Below are 20255 nucleotides of genomic sequence, written 5' to 3' on the forward strand. Positions count from 1 at the left end.
TGCTTTTATTTTGAGCTTTGTATTGTGAACATTTTTATGCTACGGTAAAATATGTAAGCATATATTTGCAGAGTAATAAAGGAAACAGTCATAAATGTGTGCTTTTATTTTTGAAAGAAATTGCTGTACATATGGGATGTTTTATTTTTAATTATTTGATTAAATGTTAGCTTTTAACATTTAAAAACTACTTTAAAATGTGTGTAAATATTAGTTTGTAAAGATTTTTCTTTTTTAATTTTTGAAAGAAATTATAGTAATTATAAAATACTAGCTTTTATTTTGGAAGAAACTCAAAGAAACATGTAATATTTTATTGTGAAACTTTAGACTACTTTTATTTTATTTTTGAAAGACATTTATAAAGTTGTAAATGTAAATGCAAGTTTGACAGATTGGAAGCATTTATTTGGAAATAACTTCAAGAACTCAACGAGCTTTTATTTTGAATGAAATGACCGGAACTTGTATTATCTTCAGCTAGCTTTATGCTAACCGTTGAATTTGGTCCGCATCCTGACTTTCTGCGGTAAAGCGGGACGAACCCGACGACCTGTTCACTATTGGACCGTCGGAACCGGTTTAAAGTATAAACGGGGTTTGGAGCCGATCTGTTTGCGGACCGGGTCAGAACACTCACACACACAGCGGAACCGAACTGAAGGTTAGTTAGCCTAGCCTGTTAGCTGTTGGGCTATTCCAGGAGAAGAATGGACCTGTTCGACGACCTGCCAGAACCGACACAGACGTCCGGTGAGTTCATAGCGACCGGTAGCGGCAGCAGCTGAGATAAGGTACGGTTTGGTACCAGAACCAGTCCGGGTTTAGCAGCTAGAACCAGCTTCTCATTGATGCATCTGATTAAAGAAAACATCTGCAGTGGACTCAGAACCAATCAACACCTCTGGTTCTGCTGCAGAAATCTAATGATTACTGTTCACATGAACTGATCTATAGCGGACCCGGAACCGAACTGAGTCCAAACCACAGCCAGTGATGGTTCTGCAGGACGGAAGTGGTAACATGACTTTAGCTTAAGAAAATCAGATAAATCACTGAAAATAAATCAGTTAGGGAGGCCGATATATCGATATCGGTCCGATAAGTAAAGCTGGGTCAATATTAACAACAGATGTTTATTTCCTTTGTGTTGCTGCTTGTGTTTCTGGAGGGAGTCGGTCTGTTTGTTTGGTCATGTGACCAACAGGGAGGTCTGTAAGCATCGTGGTCACATTATTTTAATGATGCTGAAAGGTAGGAAAATATAATTAATATCGGCCATAGCAGCAATATCAATATTGGATATCGATGTCAATTAAAGTTTTCGTATCGGTGAAACCTTAAAACCCATAAACGTGAATCATCTGGGCATTTTCTTCTGTCCTTTGGAGCTAAACTGGGACCATAAAGTTTTAAAGAAATAACAAACTTTGAAACTGAGAAAAAAAAGTAAACGGATAAAGATTTGAATTTAAGAAATGTCCAGTATTGTTTTGTGAAACAGAAAACAAAATATTGAAAATCTATTTTAAAGATGAAAAAAAGATTTCAAACAAAAAAACTATTTTGAGATTGAAAACAAAGATTTAATACTGAAAAAAATTAAAACCTAAAAATGACTTGAAACTTAAAACATTTAGGAATAAAAAAAGATTTGAACCTGGTGGAAAATTGTAATGAAAATTTGAAACGCACAAAAATGAACTGAAAAACAATTTTGAAGCGAAACAAAAATGTTTGAAACAGAAAAGAAATATCCAAATTTTTCTGTAAAGAGAATCTATTCAGCTGTATAGCAGCTAATGATCATAGACCAAAATAAGCTAAGCTAAATTCAGCCAGCTAATGCTATGCTAATGTTAGCTTGGTGATCTGAATGACATTCTTGTCTTTAAATGTCTTCTTTGTCTCCAGTTGCTCCTCCAGCTCAGGATGAAGAGGACAGAAGGTTCAAACGGAGGCGAGACGACGAAGAGGAAGAGGAAGAGGAGGAGGACGAGATCAAGAAAGTTTGTAGAGAAGGTTTTCAGCTGTTCCACCACAATGTTTGTTTTCTTCCTTTGCTCTCATGAAGCTGTCAGCCGCTGAGTAGATGAGGCGAGGCAGCAGCCGACCCACTCCGTCCGTCCGTCTGTCTGTCCGCCGCAGGTCTGCCCCGGCTCAGAGGCTACGCGGCGGCGCGGCGCGGCGAGCGCGAAGAGATGCAGGACGCCCACGTACTGATGCCCGACATGAGCAGCTGTCTGTCCTCGCTGCCGGGACACGTGTAAGACCGCCTCGACTTCCAGTCTTCCTGACTTCCTGTTTCCTGTCCTGCTCTGGTTCAGGAGGGAATCAGTCTCTGGGTGTTTCTGTGTCTCTGCAGCTCTCGCGTCTCGTATTTCGCCGTGTTTGATGGTCACGGCGGCGCTCGAGCGTCTCGATTCGCCGCTGAAAACCTTCACTTGAACCTGGCCAAGAAGTTCCCCTCAGGTGAGTCTCACTTCCTGTCCAGATGGGATCTTCTGATGAACGCTTTTTGATGGCGTCTCTGTTCCAGGAGACGCTGAGAATCTGGACAAGCTGCTGAAGAAGTGTCTCCTGGACACGTTCCGGCAGACAGACGAGGATTTCCTGAAGAAAGCCTCCAGCCAGTAAGACATCAAAACGCTTGGAGCTGAAGGAGCTCAAGGGGACGCTTGTTGAGACGCCATCTTGTTTCTGTGAGCAGGAAGCCGGCTTGGAAGGACGGATCCACGGCCACCTGCATCCTGGTGGTGGACGACACGGTGTACTCCGCCAACCTGGGGGACAGCAGGGTGAGCTGGGCTCGGCGCAGCGCCCCGCGGTCCTGCAGGGGGCCCCGCTGAGCAGCAGCTGCTGTGTGTCTGCAGGCGGTGCTGTGTCGAACGGAGGCGGCGGCAGACGGCCAGAGGAAGTCGGTCACTTTAGCGCTCAGCAAGGAACACAACCCAACCATCTACGAGGAGCGCATGAGGATCCAGAGGGCAGGAGGCACCGTCAGGTCAGCCGGCACGCAGCAAAGGATTGTGGGAGGTTTACCTGAAGCATAGAGGTGATGGCAGCCATGGGAACAATTTTTACAGCGTTGAAAAGGAAATATTAATATCATCTATAACAATAATACTAATATTGGGGTCGTGCTGTGGTGGTGCAGCGGGTTAGCACGCTCCACGTTTGGAGGCCTTAGTCCTCGACGCGGACGTCGCGGGTTCGACTCCCGGTCCCGACGACCTTTGCCGCATGTCTTCCCCCGTCTCCTCACCCTCCTTCCTGTCTGCCTACTGTCGAAAAAATACGAGCCACTAGCGCCGCAAAAACTCTTCGGAGAAAAAGAATTAATAATAAAAATAATAATACTAATATTGAATATCAATATCAGCTCACACCTTTGTATCGGTGCATTATTAAAACCAATAAACACGCCGCATCCGGCCATTTTCTCCAACCCTGTCGGCCCAAATTCCTTACAGAACTGAGTTCTACGGAGCTACATTAGGGCCGAATGGTTTGTCAAAAATATTATAATTTGAAACTAAGAAAACATTTTGAAATAAAAGACATGGATTTGAAACTGGAAAATATTGTAATACAAAAATTATTTGAAACTGGGAAAAAAAACAAAATAAGAAATTATTTTAAACTGATAAACAGAAAAAATGCAAACAAAATCAATAATAAATTGAATTGTAAAAAATTTAAACTAAAGAAATGTAAAGAAGAACTCAATTAAAACTGAAAAAATAATTTAGAAAAATAATTTGAAACTGATAAAAATTATATTGAAAAAATCAAACTGAGAAAGTGAAATAAAATTTGAATCTGAAAAAGAATTGTATTCTAAACATTATTTGAAATCCAAAAAAGGGATTTGAAACAGAAGAATGAGGTTGTGTGTTCCAGAGACTCGTCCAGCGTAAAGCGGCGTCTGTCTGTCCGTCCCCCACAGGGACGGCCGCGTCCTCGGCGTCCTGGAAGTGTCCCGGTCCATCGGAGACGGTCAGTACAAACGCTGCGGCGTGATTTCTACGCCCGACGTGAGGAGGTGCCAGCTCACAGCCAATGACAGGCAAGAACGCAGCCGCACACGCTCCATGCTCCAAAACACCGAGTAGAGTAGGGAGGAGATCCTAAAATCAGGACGATCCACTGAATAATAACGGTCTGAACTTCTTCCTTCTCTCTCTGCATCCATTTTTCAACTCCTTTAGGCTCAAAGTTCAGGGATTATTTGAGATGCTAATCAGCTGCGTCCAGTTGTTGCCATGGTTACTCAAACGCAGAAATCCTTTCAGCTGCTCAGCGTCCATAACAAGAAAGAATAGTTGTCCAAACTGGCAAATATTCAGCCAGGAAATGATGAACAAAAATTAAAAAGAAGAAATCAGAGCAGAGCAGCTCCAACATGCTGCCACCAGGAGGCGTTATTCTAGATTATTCTGGATTATATTCTAGTTCTCTAGATGGAGGAAAGGGAAAACACTTCAAAATCAGGTGGGAAAACTGTTTAAAGAGAAACCAGTCTAAAAACCAGGCAGTGTTTAAACTGGTCCATGTTTAAGTTTAAACAGATTATGTGATTGACCCGTTTAATCCCACCGGCAACAATTGTTGCCAGACATTTTATCTAACTTCTAGAAGCTCTAAAAGAATAGTTTTGAGTTTTGGCAGCTAATTTAAGTTTTAAAAAGAAACAATAATGTGTCAACTCTAAACCATATCAATTTCATGTATCTAGTGTGAAAGGTCACATGACCAGAGCTCTTTACTTCCTGCCTGTGATCCTGTAGGTCAATGTCTGTCACAAACCTGTACAAGTCAGTAAAATACTTTAACAAATATAAAAAAAATATTTTGTACATATGTTCTTTCAAGTGTCTTTTACTAATATATAAAGAAAATGGTATCCCTTCATCCATATTTTGATCATAAGAGAAGTGAATATGAGCGTGGCAACAATTGTTGCCGCTAGCATAACACACAAACAGCATTATGCTGTGAGTCAATGGTTTGCCTGTTTATTCTATATGCCCTGCTGTTCCCTCACAGCTTCAATTATCAGATGTTTTAGATCTTCTGGACCTGAAGGAACCTCAAAATGATGTCTTCTACATCACACAGTTGATGTACCCTGCTACTGTTACCCTGCCAACAGGAGATCCTTTACACAAAGAATAGAATAGAATAGAATTCAACTTTATTGTCATTGCACTGTCACAAGTACAAGCAACGAGATGTAGTTTGCATCTATCCAGAAGTGCTCTACGAGATATAGATATTTATTTACAGATGTACAAGACTATGTATGTATGGACTATAAGGGGTTATAGCAAGAGATATAGATATTGTGTATAAATATAAATATGGGAGCTATATGCACAGATTATACAGAATATACAAGAATGTTAGGGAACGGATTATAGATAAATAATGGCAGATAGAATTTACAGGTTGTATGTGTGTGTGAAGAAAACAGTCCGTGATGTGTGTGTGTGTGAGGATAGTCCATGTGTTATTGTTGTATGAGAGGATAGGGGAGTACAGTCCTTATAGTTTATGTTTTATGTCAGGAGGCGTTCAAAAGCCCGACAGCTGTGGGAAAGAAGCTTTTCCGGTGCCTGGTGGTTCTGGTCCGTAGGCTTCTGTAGCGCCTCCCAGAGGGCAGGAGGGAAAAGAGTGTGTGTGCTGGGTGAGTGGAGTCCTTTGTGATTTTCCCAGCCCTTTTCAAACACCGCTTCCTGTAGATGTCCTTGATGGCAGGGAGCGGTGCCCCGGCGATATACTGGCCAGTTTTCACCACCCTCTGCAGCGCCTGCCGGTCGAAGACAGAGCAGTTCCCGTACCAAGCTGTAATACAGTTGGTGAGGATGCTCTCAATGGTGCAGCGGTAGAAGTTCGTGAGGATCTCTGAGGACAGGTGGTTCTTCCTCAGGGTCCTCATGAAGAAGAGGCGCTGATGCGCCTTCTTAATGAGTTTGGAGCAGCTGGTCGTCCAAGTCAGGTCCTCGGAGATGTGGACTCCCAGGAACTTAAAGGTGTCCACACGCTCCACCACTGTCCCCTTAATGTGAATGGGTGGATGTGGGTCAGCGTTCCTCCTGAAGTCCACGATAAGCTCCTTGGTCTTCTCGGTGTTCAGCTGCAGGTTGTTTTTGTCGCAACACTCAGCCAGACGGTCTACCTCCTCCCTGTAAGCGGCCTCGTCATTATCTCTGATGAGGCCGATCACCGTGGTGTCGTCTGCGAACTTGATGATGGCGTTAGAGCCGTGGACAGGTCTGCAGTCGTAGGTGAAGAGGGAGTAGAGGAAGGGACTCATCACACAGCCTTGTGGTACTCCGGTGTTTATGATGATGGTGGATGAGAAGTGGTTGTCCAGCCGGACATGTTGAGGTCGACTGGTCAGGAAGTCGAGCAACCAGTTACACATGAGTGGACTGATGCCAAGGTCTGTGAGTTTGGTAATGAGTTGTGATGGGATGACAGTGTTGAATGCTGAACTAAAATCTAAGAACAGCAGTCTGGCGTAAGTGTTCTTACTGTCCAGGTGAGAAAGGACAGAGTGCAGCGCTATAGAGACTGCATCCTCTGTGCTCCTGTTCTGCCTGTATGAAAATTGGTGGGGGTCTAGTGTGGGGGGGGAGACAGGATCTGAGGTGTGCTAGGACCAGCCGCTCCAAGCACTTGGTAATGATGGGGGTAAGGGCTACCGGGCGGTAGTCACTGAGTCTGGTTGGGTTGGGATTCTTGGGGATTGGGACGATGGAGGTAGACTTGAAGCAGGTCGGTACCACAGCGCGGGCCAGGGACAGGTTGAAGATGTCCATCAGCACTCCTGCCAGCTCCCCAGAGTGTGGCCTATGCACTGAATGACGACTACAAGATGACGCCACGCCTGAAACTTTAGGACAGGGCCACAGTGTAGTATTTGGTCTGGTAGAACTGGGAGAATTTCCTCCCAGATTTGTTCACACTAACGTTTTCGCCTGACTTTGATGAAATGACCAAATCTATATAAATATAAACAGATTATGTGATTAATCTGTATAAATATAAACAGATTAATCTCCTCCAACAGTAATAAACGTGTTTTTCTGCAGGTTCATCCTTCTGGCCTGTGACGGTTTGTTCAAAGTGTTTTCAGCCGACGAAGCCGTCAAGTTTGTTCTCAGCGTCCTCCAGGTGTGTTGTCCATGTCGAAGCTGTACATCCGCCTAGATACGGCTCAGGTCTGACAGGAAGTGAGGTCACAGAGGTCCTGTGTCTTCCAGCAGGAGACGAGCGTGGAGCAGAAGGACGAGCTGACGGAGGAGGAGCTGCGCTTTGAGGCGGCGTGTCAGCAGCTGGCCAGCGAGGCGGTGAGGAGAGGCTGCGCCGACAACGTCACCGTCATCCTGGTTTCTGTCTGCCACTGAGCGCGCTCAGAACCATCATCATCATCAGCAGCAGCAGCATCATCCTGCCGGCTTCACTCTGCATGTCTCGTTTGTTTGCAAATAAAATCTTTTTTTTTTATCTTGTGTGGTTTAGATTTTCTGTGATTGACTCAGATGATGCGTTCAGGAAAAAACTGACATTTATAAAGCAGAGCTTATAAATGTATATATATACAATTTATATATTCTACAGCTTTGAAGATGAAAAAAGAAAATTATTCTGATATTGAAAGATTTCACGTTGTTAGTTGTGATACTGCATTATGAAAATTTTAATAAAATAAAATATGGAAGGAAAATTAAATATAAAATTATAAATTCAAAGACTTTTAAGACTTCTCTAATCATTAAATCTTTTGTGATTTTCTTTTTCCAAAATGAAAATTTCAGTGAATCAGGCAAGATTATGAATGTTTTTTTTCTTGGTGTTATTGGCGCTCAGTGACTGCAGTCCCACTCCCAGCCTCTGGGTGTCGCTTTCTCCTGTTGAACCGACGCCAACGAAACCGGGTTATTATCTGACAGTAAAACGGAGACAGCTGTCAGGGGAATAAAACAACAGAAACACGACATATCTTCAGTTTTATCCGAACCGAGCTGGTATGCGGATCGGGCCGGGCTCTCCCGTAGGCTCCGTGCAGGTTTGTGTTCACAGGGTGTCATTTTAAAGACACGTATCACCGGAAGTTAGCGGATTCTGCAACGGAGCTAACAGGCTAACTGCTAACTAACGGTTAGGATGTTGAATAAACTTTATTAAGACTCGGTGACGTTACCAGGGATCCTGTGTGACGTCATGGAATCCCTTTTAGACTTTGAGGAATGCATCAAGGACTCACCTGAGTTCAGGTAAGTTCTATTTTTATTCAGAGGTTATGAATAAATAAGAGACTAATTCAGCTGTTAATGATTATACCGACTATCAGCTGAAGAAACATCCTGGAAAGGGATTCCAGGTTACCCTGATGATGGTTTGTTTTATTTCTTCAGGCTAACTCTGGATCAGTTTGAGGCAGATGTTTCCCTGCTGGAGACTCATCTGGATAAGGTAAAGCTCTGGTTTAAATCTGGATTTTCCTCATTCTGGTCACCTGACCTGCTGCCAGTGTATTTAAAACACGCCTTGTTAACTTTTCCAACATTAAACCTTCACCTGCTGCTGGATGGATAGTCTCTCTGCTCACTCTCTCTGACCAATCAGGTGATGAAGCTGTGCGGGAAGATGGTGGAGGCGGGACAAGGGTACAACGCAGCCAATCAGCTCTTCCTGAGCGGCTTGGCTGAGCTCCTGTTGTATCAGAAGAAGGATTCGGTGATGATGGTGAGAAGTTGGGGCGCCATCGCTGCTGGTCTGATTAGTTGGGATGGTTTCCTGTATGTGACTTCCTGTTTCCTGCTCCACAGAGCTGCCTGAACCAGTTCCAGCAGGGTCTGCAGGAGATGCTGAGCTTCCACACCGTGAGTCCTTCTGTTGTCTTCTTCTCTGGCAGCTGGAACTGTCTGGCTGACCTCTGACCTCTGCTCCTCAGATGCTGCTGGACCAGATGCAGAGAGCCATCATCCAGCAGCTCTCCAGCCTCTGCTCACAGTGAGTCACTCCTCATCCAGTAGGATCCTGATCTGGTTCCAAGCTGATCTTGACTCAGTCATCATCGGTCCTGATCCAGTCCTGCTCTTTGTTCCTCCCAGGTTCCAGCCGCAGCTAGCCGACACCAGGAAGGAGTTCGTTCGGATCGGAGAGGATCTGGAGACGGCGGCGGCGAAGAACGCCCAGGTGTCGCGTCACAAGGCGGCCGATGCGGAGCGGGCGAGCCACCTGCTGCTCGCCACCCGGAAGTGCTACCAACACTTTGCCCTGGATTACTGCCTACAGGTAGTAGGTTCCGGACCGGAGGGTGGAACCGAGCTGACATTTAGGTTCTTTAAACTTTGGTTCTGATTCTCTTCCAGCTCAACACCTTTAAAACCCAACAGAACATCGACGTCTTGAACTCTGTGAGTCGTTTCTGCAACGTTTTGGATAAAAAACTTTATTCGTTTTGTTGTTTTTGTGAGCTGCGTTAACAATCTGGTTTCTCAGGTGTTCTCCTTCGTCCACGCCCAGTTCACCTTCTTTCACCAAGGCTTCGACCTGCTCAGAGACCTGGAGCCCAGCATGAAGACCATGGGAGCTCAGGTTCTGACCTTTGACCTCTGACCTCTCTGGTGACCCCTGTTGGATTATCTGACCTGATATTTGTTCCTCAGCTGTCTCAGCTTTCTGCCGCCTGCGCCGCCAAGAGGAAGGAGCTGGAGAACCGACACCTGCTGGTGCAGCAGCGGGTAAGGAGCCGCCTCCCATCTGGGTCCGGTCCGGTCCGTTTCGGCATCAGACACAGCTACAGATCCCAACATTTCACTGAATCCTGATGATTAAACTGAAGCAGGAAGACTGAACCGAAATGACTCCCACCAGCGGGTGGCAGTATTTCTTCCTTCTGCTGCCTCAGTGTGGCGAGTAACAAAATTTTAGACACTTGGATTCTTTCCTCACCGTTTTCTTCAGGTGTCGTGTTTCCGTCAACTTCTTTTTTTAACTTGCATCAGAAAGGGTTCATGGGAAGGCAACATTCAAAATAACTTCCTCAGTTTCCTCAAAGAGGAAACACATTTCTGACGTAGCGAACGTTCCCATCCACTGGTGGGTCTGCGCCTTACCAGAGGCATCAAACTCTCAGAAACCTCCAGCTGCGAAGGAACGGCTCTCAGGCTCTATGCTAGTTAGCATCCACTACTTCCTGTTAGCATTTGCTACGTCCTGTTAGCAACTGCTACTTCCTGTTTGTTATAGCCATGTGTAGCATCAACATCTGATGACATCACACTCTGATTGACATGTCTTCATATTTTCTTTTTTGTTTTTTTATGTTTTTGTGAGACTTTAAACTCAAAATTTGCATGAAAGTCAGATGGAGATGTAGCCAGTATGTTTCCATCTGCAGTTTAATGAGGAAAATATATTGCAAATATTTCTACATTAGCACCACAAAATGAGATCTCTGTATCCGGCGTTCCCACTGCTTCTCCGTGTTTTTGGTCGTTTACTTTTAAGATGTGAATGGTCAGCAGGAAGTGACGCTGTCGATGTTTCCTCAGGACGCTTCGGGCGAGCTGATGGTCAGCTCGTGTCCCGACAGCGGCGACATCATCCAGGGTTACTTGTTCAAACGGTCCAGGAGGAAATCCAAGACCTGGAAGAGGTACGGTGACAGGGGCCGCCGTTTGGAAAGTCAAAATTAACACCAATAATTTCATAAGAGGAAACACTGGGATTCATCTTTCACAGTCATTTTTCATCATGTTATTTAGTTTAAAACTCTAAATATTTAGAAAACTAAGTATTTAGTATGAAGCTAAATATTTATTTAGGAAGCTAAATGATTATCATCAAACTAAATATCAGAAAATTATTTAGTTAGTTTGAAGGTAGATATTTAGCTTGAAGAAGCTAAATATTTAGCTAATTATTTGGTGTCAGAGCCTGAATGCGTAGTTAGCAAGCTAAACAAAAATCTTAAATATTTAATTTCTAATGGTAGCTATTTTGATGAAAGTTGACTATTTAGTTAGTAAGCTAAAAGATTATCTTCAAACTAAATACTGTAGTTAATTATTTATCTAAATATGTATTTATGTAAAATTTTTATTTAGTTTTTAGTTTGCTAGCTAAACTAACTGAACATTTAGTTTGAAGGTAAATTTGTGCAGAAGTTGCTGAGGCCCTCTGGCATGTTTCCTCTGCTTCAGGTGCTGGTTCTCCATCAGAGACAATCAGCTGATCTACAGGAAGTCCCACAAGGTAAGATCCTGCGCTGCTCCCAGGAATCGCTCACCTCCAGCAGATCGTCTCCTGATTCCTTTCTAAAGTCGTCCTCAGTTTCATTTCCTGTACATTTACATTATTTATGATTCACAAACTTTGACCCAATGAAGCTGATCAAACTGAGAATCTGATCTCCTCATGAATCCTGGAAAATGTTCTGATCCGTAAATTACTGCTGCTGATTCACTCACCTCCAGAAATCCAGAATCCGCTTGTTTCAAATCCAGAGTCCAGAGTTTAGATCCTCCAATCATAAATGTTCAGCTAAATCAGGAGATTCTGTGAAATCGTTCAGCCAATCCGGCGGCTCTCTGTCGGTCATGTAACCCGTTCCTGTTCCAGGAAGACGGCGCGTTAAGGCAGCAAGCGGCGGCTCCATGGTGAGTCTGTTCTCTGACACATTTAGGTTTGGGTTCTGATGGGATCCGGATTCTGGAGTTTCATTCAGAACCGGAGGCGGTTCTACATCCAGAGTCAGAACATCTGCAGTTCTTACAGCTGGAAACCTGAGAAACCTTCAGAGACGCATTAAGACAGTTACAAAGTCAGTTTTAATCTCCATGGCAATCATTCAGCTGTTCAAAACGCCTGGGTGGACGTAGCCCCGCCTTTGAGGCGTAGCTCCTCCCATACTCGGACAGCAGCAGTTAGCAAACAGCTGGTGGTACTGCTGAGCTCCTTATAGGAGCTGCTGCTCAGAGCAACGCTGGTAAAAACCTTAAAGGGTTAATAGAGGAGCCATGTTGGAACGACTTCCTGGAGGAAAGAGCAGGAGCTTCTTAAAGAGACAGAGGCCCAATTTCAAGGCATTAAATCAGGAAGTAAAATTTCTTTTCAGTCATATTTGACATATACAGTGTTTTAATAAGAACTGAAGGTAACATAGTTACTAGATTATGCTATAAAATGTCTCTAAATAGTTGGAAAACACGTAGAACTGCCCCTTTAAATCAAGGCTAGAAATCCACCCGGTGTGATTTATAATATATGGATTATTGATCAGCATATTTGATGTGTATTTGCTTGATGAATTGATGACATTTGACAGAATTAAGTGTTTGAGATTTTATGATGTAAAACGTTTTGAACTTCCTTGTTTCTGAAATGTTTTCCATTTTTAAAAGGATCCAGGACTAGTTGAACATGTTGACCTAAATATGTTGCAATTTTCCTATTACTTAAAAAATTGCTGTTTGTGATACGCCAAAACTCATAAATACTTCATAAATGCACATCTTTTGTTACATTTTTCACCCATGGCGGTCGCCATTTCTTCACCGATGGGTTGATGACGTCATCTGGTCCAATCTGTACTGGAGTCTAGAGTAAACACAGGAAGGCTAACTTTACCCCAGTAGTTGTTTATCATATTGGATTTTACTGGTTTAACTTTAGATAATGCCACACTGTGTCACTATCAGCTGTGATAAAAAATACATAAATAAAAAAAATGGAGACGAATCTGGATAATTTCCCACATGTGAGAAAGGAGAGCGCAGTGCGAGAGCTGGAGAGGAACAACAAAGGGCCCAATCTGGACCCTGGACATTTCTCCACAGCACTTTAAGTCATTTATAGCAGCAGAACCAACGACCGTTACCTTAGCGAGCTAAAAATAAATGCCGCGCAGAGCTGGACAGGAGCTACACTGTCTGGGTACTGACATCACCGATCTGACCGGACCCATGGAGGTCCGGGTCGGTGTTAGCACCCCTACCAGACTCTACCCAGCACAGCTGATGCCGAACCGGACACAGCGCTGCATACGCTGGGAGAATCAAAGACAAGCAGCGCTAACGGAGCTATTACTACTGGAAATGCTGAATGTGAAACCACTACTAACACCGAACAAAGTTCAGACCCTAAACCGCTGTTGCCTAACTGGACTCAGAGCTACAGAAGTACTTACCGAGTCTCATTCATTGTTTCATTATGAACCTGAAGGCAGCAGCAGCTGCTACGGCCAACTCTTCCTCTTCCTCCGTCTGCTCCTCCTCATCATCACCTCTTGTTATTTCTAGTTCTGATCCATTTCAATTTGCTCCGGTTCAAATTAAAAAGGCTTAATAATGTTACTCATCACTGTTTTGGCTGGAGGAGCCAGGCAGTTGGACCATTACGCGTCATTTACCCAGAACGCATTGCAGCGTGAACAACTTGGTGACATTCCTGTGAAAATATTTTATTAAAATTTATGAAGGCTAAATAACCTACAGTACTGTTTTTACATCTAAGATAAATATTTCCCAATAAGGTCTATTTTTATAACTAGTCGTGGATCCCTTTAAACTGGACTAACTGGATATAACCATGACAACCGAAAGCCTGTTTTAGAGTCATGGCGACTGTTGTTGGTGATGTCACTGATGATGTCACCTGTCTCCCCTCAGGATGATGCTGCCGTCCTGTTTGAGGATCTTCGGCTGTGCGCCGTGAAGCCGGCGGAGCATCTGGACCGCCGCTTCTGCTTCGAGCTGCTGTCCGTCCAGAAGTAAGACGCCGCCTGCGGCACCTGCAGCAGCATGGTACCACAGGCGCCGCTCATGCACTGTGTGTGTGTGTGTGTGTGTCAGGTGCTGCGCCCTGCAGGCCGACTCGGAGCCGCTGCAGCAGGCGTGGCTCACGGCGCTGCAGGGCAGCATCGACCTGGCGTACCGGGAGCGTGGCGACGCCCGCCTCATCCTACCGAGCGCCGGAGACCCCGCCCCTCTGCCGGCCACGCCCCCCCAGAGGCCGGCGGCTCTGGCTGTGGCCCTCGGGGGCCCCGGGAACCAGCGGTGCTGCGACTGCGGCGAGCCGGAGCCGCGCTGGGCCGCCGTCAACCTGGGAGCCACCGTGTGCATCGAGTGCTCCGGGATCCACAGGTGAGCCGGAGTGCTGGGTTCTGATGGAGCCGGGTACTTTTGGCGGTTCTGAGTTTCTGTGTCTCTGTGTCCCAGGAGCCTAGGCGTCCACCTGTCCAAGGTGCGGTCCCTGACCCTGGACTCCTGGGAGGCGGAGCAGCTGAAGGTACGGAAAGCTGCCAACGGCGATAATGCTCAGAGAGAATCAGCAGTGAATTTTGCTGGATGTTAAACTTGCCGGTTCTGATGGCGATGAGCGACGTTGTTATGTTGAAACTGTAAGCCGCTCACACAGAGAAACATGAACGAGCCTCCAGGAACTTCCTGTTTTCCAGCTCCTGTGCGTTCTGGGAAACGACGTGGTGAACGCCATCTATGAGGCCAGATGTTCTGAGGACGGCCGGGTCAAGCCCCGACCCGACAGCCTCAGGTGAGCCGGTTCTGCTGCAGGGTCTGTGCCGTTTCCGCTGGTTCTGATGCGAGCCGCTGCTCTGTGCCGCAGGTCCGAGCGGGAGGCGTGGATCCGGGACAAATACGTGGAGAAGAGGTTCGTCCAGCGCCGCCCTGCAGGCAGAGCCGGTATGTCCACTGAAAAACCCATCTGATATTAACATCTGTGGAGGTGCTCCGATTTATCGGCGTCGATTTCCTGAGTTTTGGTGATGGGCAGATATTTACATGAAGCCGACGGTATCTTCCTCAGGGAAGATCTAAAAGCCGCTGTTGGACCGACAGCCCGGCCCACCGGGTCACGGCTACAACTCAGACTTTCCTGCTTTAGTTCACAACATTTCAGACAAAAAACCTCGGAATCAGCAGGTCAGACTTTTTGCATTGAGTGTCGGTGACACTGTGTCCGACCAGTGAGGACGGATCTATTCAGTCTAACTCTATGCTTTGTGTTGTGGGCGGCGTCTTGGCGGGCTGCCAGAGTTCAACTCCTTTAGCAAAATAAAATGTTTATCTCAGCCGTAGTGGAGTTGTCAAATAAATGTATAATTCATTATATTTCTGTCTGTGTTTGAAAATAATCAAAATGTTTGTTTTCTGGTTTCGGACGATATTTAACCTCAGATAACGGAAGTGAAAACATCAGCGCATCGCTAATGTTTCCCTGTGATTCTGCTGCATCGCCTCAAAAAGGGGCAGGGCTCCGACTCTACCAGGCCTCCGTGGCCGGAGACCTGGTTTCCATGGCGACGGCTCTGGCGGAAGGGGCGGAGGTCAACGGCGGCGTCGCCGAGGAGGAGGGGCGGACGGCGCTGATCGGAGCAGCGGTCGGAGTGAGAGACGTTCCGGCGTTTTTCTGTCGAACCGATTCGAACTTTCTGACTGTGACGCTGCGATTCCATCTGCTGCCTGCAGGGGTCGCTGCTGGCCTGTGAGTTCCTGCTGCAGAACGGAGCCAACATCAACCGTAGAGACCTGAGGGGGCGTGGCGCGCTGCACGCTGCTGCCACCGCTGGACACACGGGGTAACTGCACTGGCGCACACTGATACACCAACACATTCTCACTCCCGACTCGTCATATATTGACGAGTCGGGACGTTTTCTGACCATGCGTCACATATTGACGCGAAGGGGGTACCCTTTGCGTCAATATGTTGACGACTTGGGCAGGGTCCTTCAGCGTCACATGTTGACGATTTGGGAATGTCACATGTTTTACATGGATTTTTGACGCGAAGGGTTCTCGTAACTGCTGCCGAACCTTCAAAACCCAACGATTTGGTTAGGTTTAGGGCAAAAATTATGGTAAGGCACAGTGTAAAACACCTCGCGTCACATATTGACGCGAAAGGGTACCCTGCGCGTCAACATGGGACGAGGACGGACCGTCCCATGCGTCAAAATATGACGAGTTGGGAGTGAGAATGGGTTGGATACACACACCCATACTCACAGAAACACACACACAAATACACACACACACAGATAGACACACACCGATACACTCTGAAACACACACTTCACAGCCAACATGCCTTGCTCTGATTGGTCCACACAGTCAGGTGTGTCTGCTGCTGAAGAGAGGAGCCAATCAGTACGCTGTGGACGAGAATGGGCAGGACCCGCTGGCTATCGCCATGGAAACCGCCAATGCTGACATCGTCACTCTGTGAGTCTCACTTTCATCTTCATCACATCTTATCTTCAGGTTCTGATGGATCTCTGCTGGTTCTGATGGATCTCAGCTGGTTCTGATGGATCTCTGCTGGTTCTGGATTGTGACCCGGTCGGTCGGTTCTGCTCTGTGATGCTGGCCGCTGCCAGACATGGAGGAACTTCTGAACAAATGAATGAAGGGGAAGCTGGTAATCATTTCAGTTTTCTCCAGCAGGGGGCATCACATCACCATTCATACCATCACAACCACTTTATTCTGACCAGTGATCTCCTGATCGATCCCACCGAACCACAGCCTGCGCTGGCATGTTCCTCCTGTCTGTACGCTGCCAATAAAATGGTTAAAAAACATTTAATATTTAATATATGACCTGATTTTCCATAATTTAGCTCATTTATATAATGTACAGTGTTTTTGACCATTACTCTTTGCAAAACTATTCCAGTTGCGTTAAGTTTGATGGTTGCTGAGCATGAACAGCTTCAAGTCATCCTGCAGATGTTCAGTGATCTTCAGGTCTGGGGGCGGATTTCCTTTGCAGAACTTTTGTCCTGTGTGAGAATGCTTGAGTAGATTTGGAGCCTCGTTTTGGATCGTTGTCTGATTCTTGAACATGATTCTCAAGAATCTTCTGATATTGAGTGGAATCCATGCGACCCTCAACTTTAACAAGATTCCCAGTGCCGGCATTGGCCACACAGCCCCAAAGCATGATGGGACCTGCACCAAATTTTACGGTGGGCAGCAAGTTTTTCTTGGAGTGCATGATGCCTTTTTTATGACCAAACAGCTCAATCTTTGTTTCATCAGTCCTCTGCACCTTATCCCAAAATGAAGCTGGCTTGTCCAAAGTAGAGTCGCTTGCAGACCGTAAGCCACTCTGATTGTGGCGTGATTGAGAAAAGACTTCTGCCGCATCACTCTCCCATACAGCGGCTCCTTGTGCAAAGTGCTCTGTGAAATGATGCACAGTAACGCTGTCTGCAGCAATGTGATGCTGCAGGTCTTTGGTGGTCTGTGAATTTTCCTTGACAGTTCTCAGCATTCTTCTTCTCTGACTCGCTGGTATTTTTCTTGGTTTGATACTTCTTAACAAGAACTGTCCCTGAGGTTTCCATTTCCTTTCTCTCTTCCTCAGTGGAAACTGACAGCTGAAACCTCTGAGACAACTTTTTGCATCCTTCCCCTAAACAATTATGTTGTACAGTCTTTGTTTTCGAGGTCCCCATGATGCCCCTCTTCAGAGGACATTCAGATGGAGAACAACTTGCAATTGGCCAACTTAAATCCCTTTTCTCATGATTGGATACACTTGTCTACGAAGCTCAAAGCTTGATCAGGTTACCAAACCAATTTTGTGTTTCAGTAAATAGGTGATAAGTATTTAAGTATTCAAATCAATAAAATGGTAAGGGTTCCCAAATTTCTGCACCTGTCAGATTTAGTTCTGAGGCATATTGCCCATTTTCCGTTAGTCCAATAATACTGAAATATCAACTGTGTCCATCAGTTATTGGACTTCCCAAATGAAATGGCTTAATAGGGTCCCACACTTTTCCATATGACTGTAAAGAAAGCAGAAAAGAAACATAAACCACAGACTGTTAGATTAGCTAATAGCAGCTATAATATACTTATTAATAATCATAAATAATCATTAAGTCTAAAACCATTCTACTGCCACAGACTGAATGTTCTGATCTTTGAAATTATTTGAATGTTTTTCCTTGTTGAATCCTGAAACATAAAGTGGTATTGTTGTCAGTTGCTATGGTAACGAGTCTGAGTGTAGGCTGGCCGATTCAGAGAAGAAATGGGGTTTTCCTTTTGCTGTGGAGCATAGCATTAATTAATAACACCTTCATTTCCAAGTTTCATAGAATAAACTGAATTACTCTACGGCGGCTGTGGATGCATGGAAACGTCTTTTTGCCTCCAGCTTTGTCCGCATGCGTGAAATCTCCATATGTAAACAATAACATGCAGGCGTCGATATTTGTAAATCTGATTATGGTTAAGTCAGAGCCTCACCATGAATCTCACCACGTCACTGACTCTGAACTCTGAAATGACCAAACGTCCATTTTTATGCTGCAGATATGAACAAAGTCCTGAATATAAACTCAATAATGAGAAACATTTCCAGTCTGATGATGAATATTCACTAAACATTTCTTCTGCCATTGGCAGCTACAAATTACAAGAACCAATCACCTGATTCCTGAGCTGTTAAAGGGATACACACACGTAAACTGGGGTCGGTTCTGGTGGTTGGGTTCTGATGGGTCTGAGCTGGATGTGTTTCAGGCTGCGAATGGCCCGGATGAACGAGGAGATGAGAGATTCAGAGGGAGTCTTCAGCACCACAGGTCAGTCGCCTCGTTAAGGAGAAGCTTTCCTTCTTAATTGATGTTAACTAATTGTGTCATTAAACAATCACCTCGTTAAGTAATTGTTTTGTCACATAATTCCCTCATCAACTTACCAACTTAAACTCATTACCTGTTTCACTCAGTGCCGCGTTAACTTGTTAACATCTCCTTACCTCGTTAAGATATTGCTTCGTTAAGAGCCTCATTATTTAATTGCCTGGTTAACTACTCACCTCGTTAGCTCATGACCTCATTAAGCATCGTTCCTGGTGTGTCTCCCAGGTGACGACAAGACGTTCCAGGACATCTTCAGGGATTTCAGCGACATGGCGTCCAACGACCCGGAGAGGCTCAGCAGGAGGCATTTCGGCCGAGGAGGCGAGGAAGAGGAGGAGGATGAAGGAGGGGGACATAAGAGCAGCTGCTGCTGACCCTCCAGGTTACCATGGCAACGTTTTTAGAGACTTTGGACCAAACCAACTAGGATGAAGATTATCAGAGAGTTCAGCTGTCGGTTCTGATCCGGAGCCACCGGGTTCCCGGTTCTCTGTTTCTTTAGGAGTCGGGCTTTTATCACTGTGAATGGTTCAGATCATTTCACCAGAACCAGAACCGGCCTGGAGGATTCACGGTTGGGTCCAGGAGGTTCTGGTTCTGGAAGGAGATCAACACTAACCCGATTGTTCATCTTGTTGTTAATCATGAGAATCCAGAATGTCAGAAACATTTCCTGGTGAATAAAGTCAGAATCGGTTCTGAACGGGTCCAGAAGCTGTTTGTGTTCCTCTGTTTCCTTCCTGCCTCGGATCAGAACCGGTTCGCTTTCATAACCAAGCTGCAGAATACACAAGAGGTCTCACTCTGACACTTTTACAGACATTGAACTCATCATCAACCAGTTAATTTAACAATTTAGAATTTTTCCAGGAAAAGCTAGCTAGTGGGCTAATGCTATGTGCTAATGCTATGTGCTAATGCTAGTGGGGTAATGCTTTCAAAGTTAGCTTAACCACTAAATGAGAAGCTAGCTCCTCTCTCTTTGTTCTCCCTGTATTACATGTTGAACACTGTGTTTTCCTAGGATTTAGTTTACGTGATAAAATCTTCAGTTCTGGGAATATTAAACTTTCTGGACAGAAGCTCATTAATGACTTGCAGGAACAGAAAAGCTGCTATTTATCCAGAAAATCATCTCAATATATGAGCTGGTGACAAACAGGGTGTTTTTATGCCCCCTGCTGGCAGAACCATGGAAGTTCCCTGATTACTGCAGCAAACATCCACTGCTGCTTTACGGGCAAAACAAACAAAAGGTAACATAATAAAGGGGATCGGAGAGGCAGCCATCTTTTCTTTAAGGCGCCAGAATGATGAAATCCACTGTATCTTTGTTAAGTACAAAAAAACCTCACAGTGAACCATGACACATTTTATTGGTGTTCGAAGGAGCGATGGTATGGATGTTACTGAATGAAGTTCTGTGTGCTGAAGCACCTGGGGGCCGACGGTGAACCTCGCTGTCACAGTTTGGAGCAGTAACAGATCTGAGACACAAGCTGGTTACATTCGATAAAAGCAGAAACAAAGTGAATAAATGAAGCATAAACAGAAA

General features: G+C 45.2%; 2 protein-coding genes across 9 annotated transcripts; both read left to right on the forward strand.

The window, feature by feature from the left end:
* Window positions 1-454: 454 nt before the first annotated feature.
* On the forward strand, window positions 455-7515 carry ilkap (integrin-linked kinase-associated serine/threonine phosphatase). Of its 5 annotated transcripts, none has more exons than XM_028045313.1 (10): window positions 458-753; window positions 1915-2022; window positions 2149-2266; window positions 2366-2472; window positions 2540-2633; window positions 2711-2798; window positions 2874-3004; window positions 3950-4069; window positions 7101-7182; window positions 7272-7515. In XM_028045313.1, exons 1-10 carry the CDS (start codon window positions 711-713, stop codon window positions 7413-7415), a joined length of 1035 nt encoding a protein of 344 aa, XP_027901114.1. In that variant the 5' UTR covers window positions 458-710; the 3' UTR covers window positions 7416-7515. The 5 variants fall into 5 exon arrangements, with proteins under 5 accessions (XP_027901116.1, XP_027901117.1, XP_027901114.1 ...); XM_028045314.1 differs by having other exon boundaries at window positions 7275-7515; XM_028045315.1 differs by lacking the exon at window positions 3950-4069 and having other exon boundaries at window positions 455-753.
* Window positions 7516-7899: 384 nt separating this feature from the next.
* LOC114161713 (arf-GAP with coiled-coil, ANK repeat and PH domain-containing protein 3) lies at window positions 7900-19414 on the forward strand. 4 transcript variants are annotated; one of them, XM_028045244.1, is made up of 22 exons: window positions 7900-8077; window positions 8198-8285; window positions 8427-8484; window positions 8638-8757; window positions 8841-8894; window positions 8966-9024; window positions 9126-9309; window positions 9387-9431; window positions 9517-9612; window positions 9684-9758; window positions 10572-10675; window positions 11223-11274; window positions 13689-13789; window positions 13872-14162; window positions 14238-14307; window positions 14477-14571; window positions 14644-14720; window positions 15216-15424; window positions 15507-15616; window positions 16152-16262; window positions 18579-18640; window positions 18926-19414. In XM_028045244.1, exons 2-22 carry the CDS (start codon window positions 8233-8235, stop codon window positions 19072-19074), a joined length of 2175 nt encoding a protein of 724 aa, XP_027901045.1. In that variant the 5' UTR covers window positions 7900-8077; window positions 8198-8232; the 3' UTR covers window positions 19075-19414. The 4 variants fall into 4 exon arrangements, with proteins under 4 accessions (XP_027901045.1, XP_027901046.1, XP_027901044.1 ...); XM_028045245.1 differs by having other exon boundaries at window positions 8216-8285; XM_028045243.1 differs by having other exon boundaries at window positions 7901-8285.
* Window positions 19415-20255: the final 841 nt, after the last annotated feature.

Source organism: Xiphophorus couchianus, chromosome 18, assembly GCF_001444195.1.
Source record: "Xiphophorus couchianus chromosome 18, X_couchianus-1.0, whole genome shotgun sequence".
Lineage (NCBI taxonomy): Eukaryota > Metazoa > Chordata > Actinopteri > Cyprinodontiformes > Poeciliidae > Xiphophorus > Xiphophorus couchianus.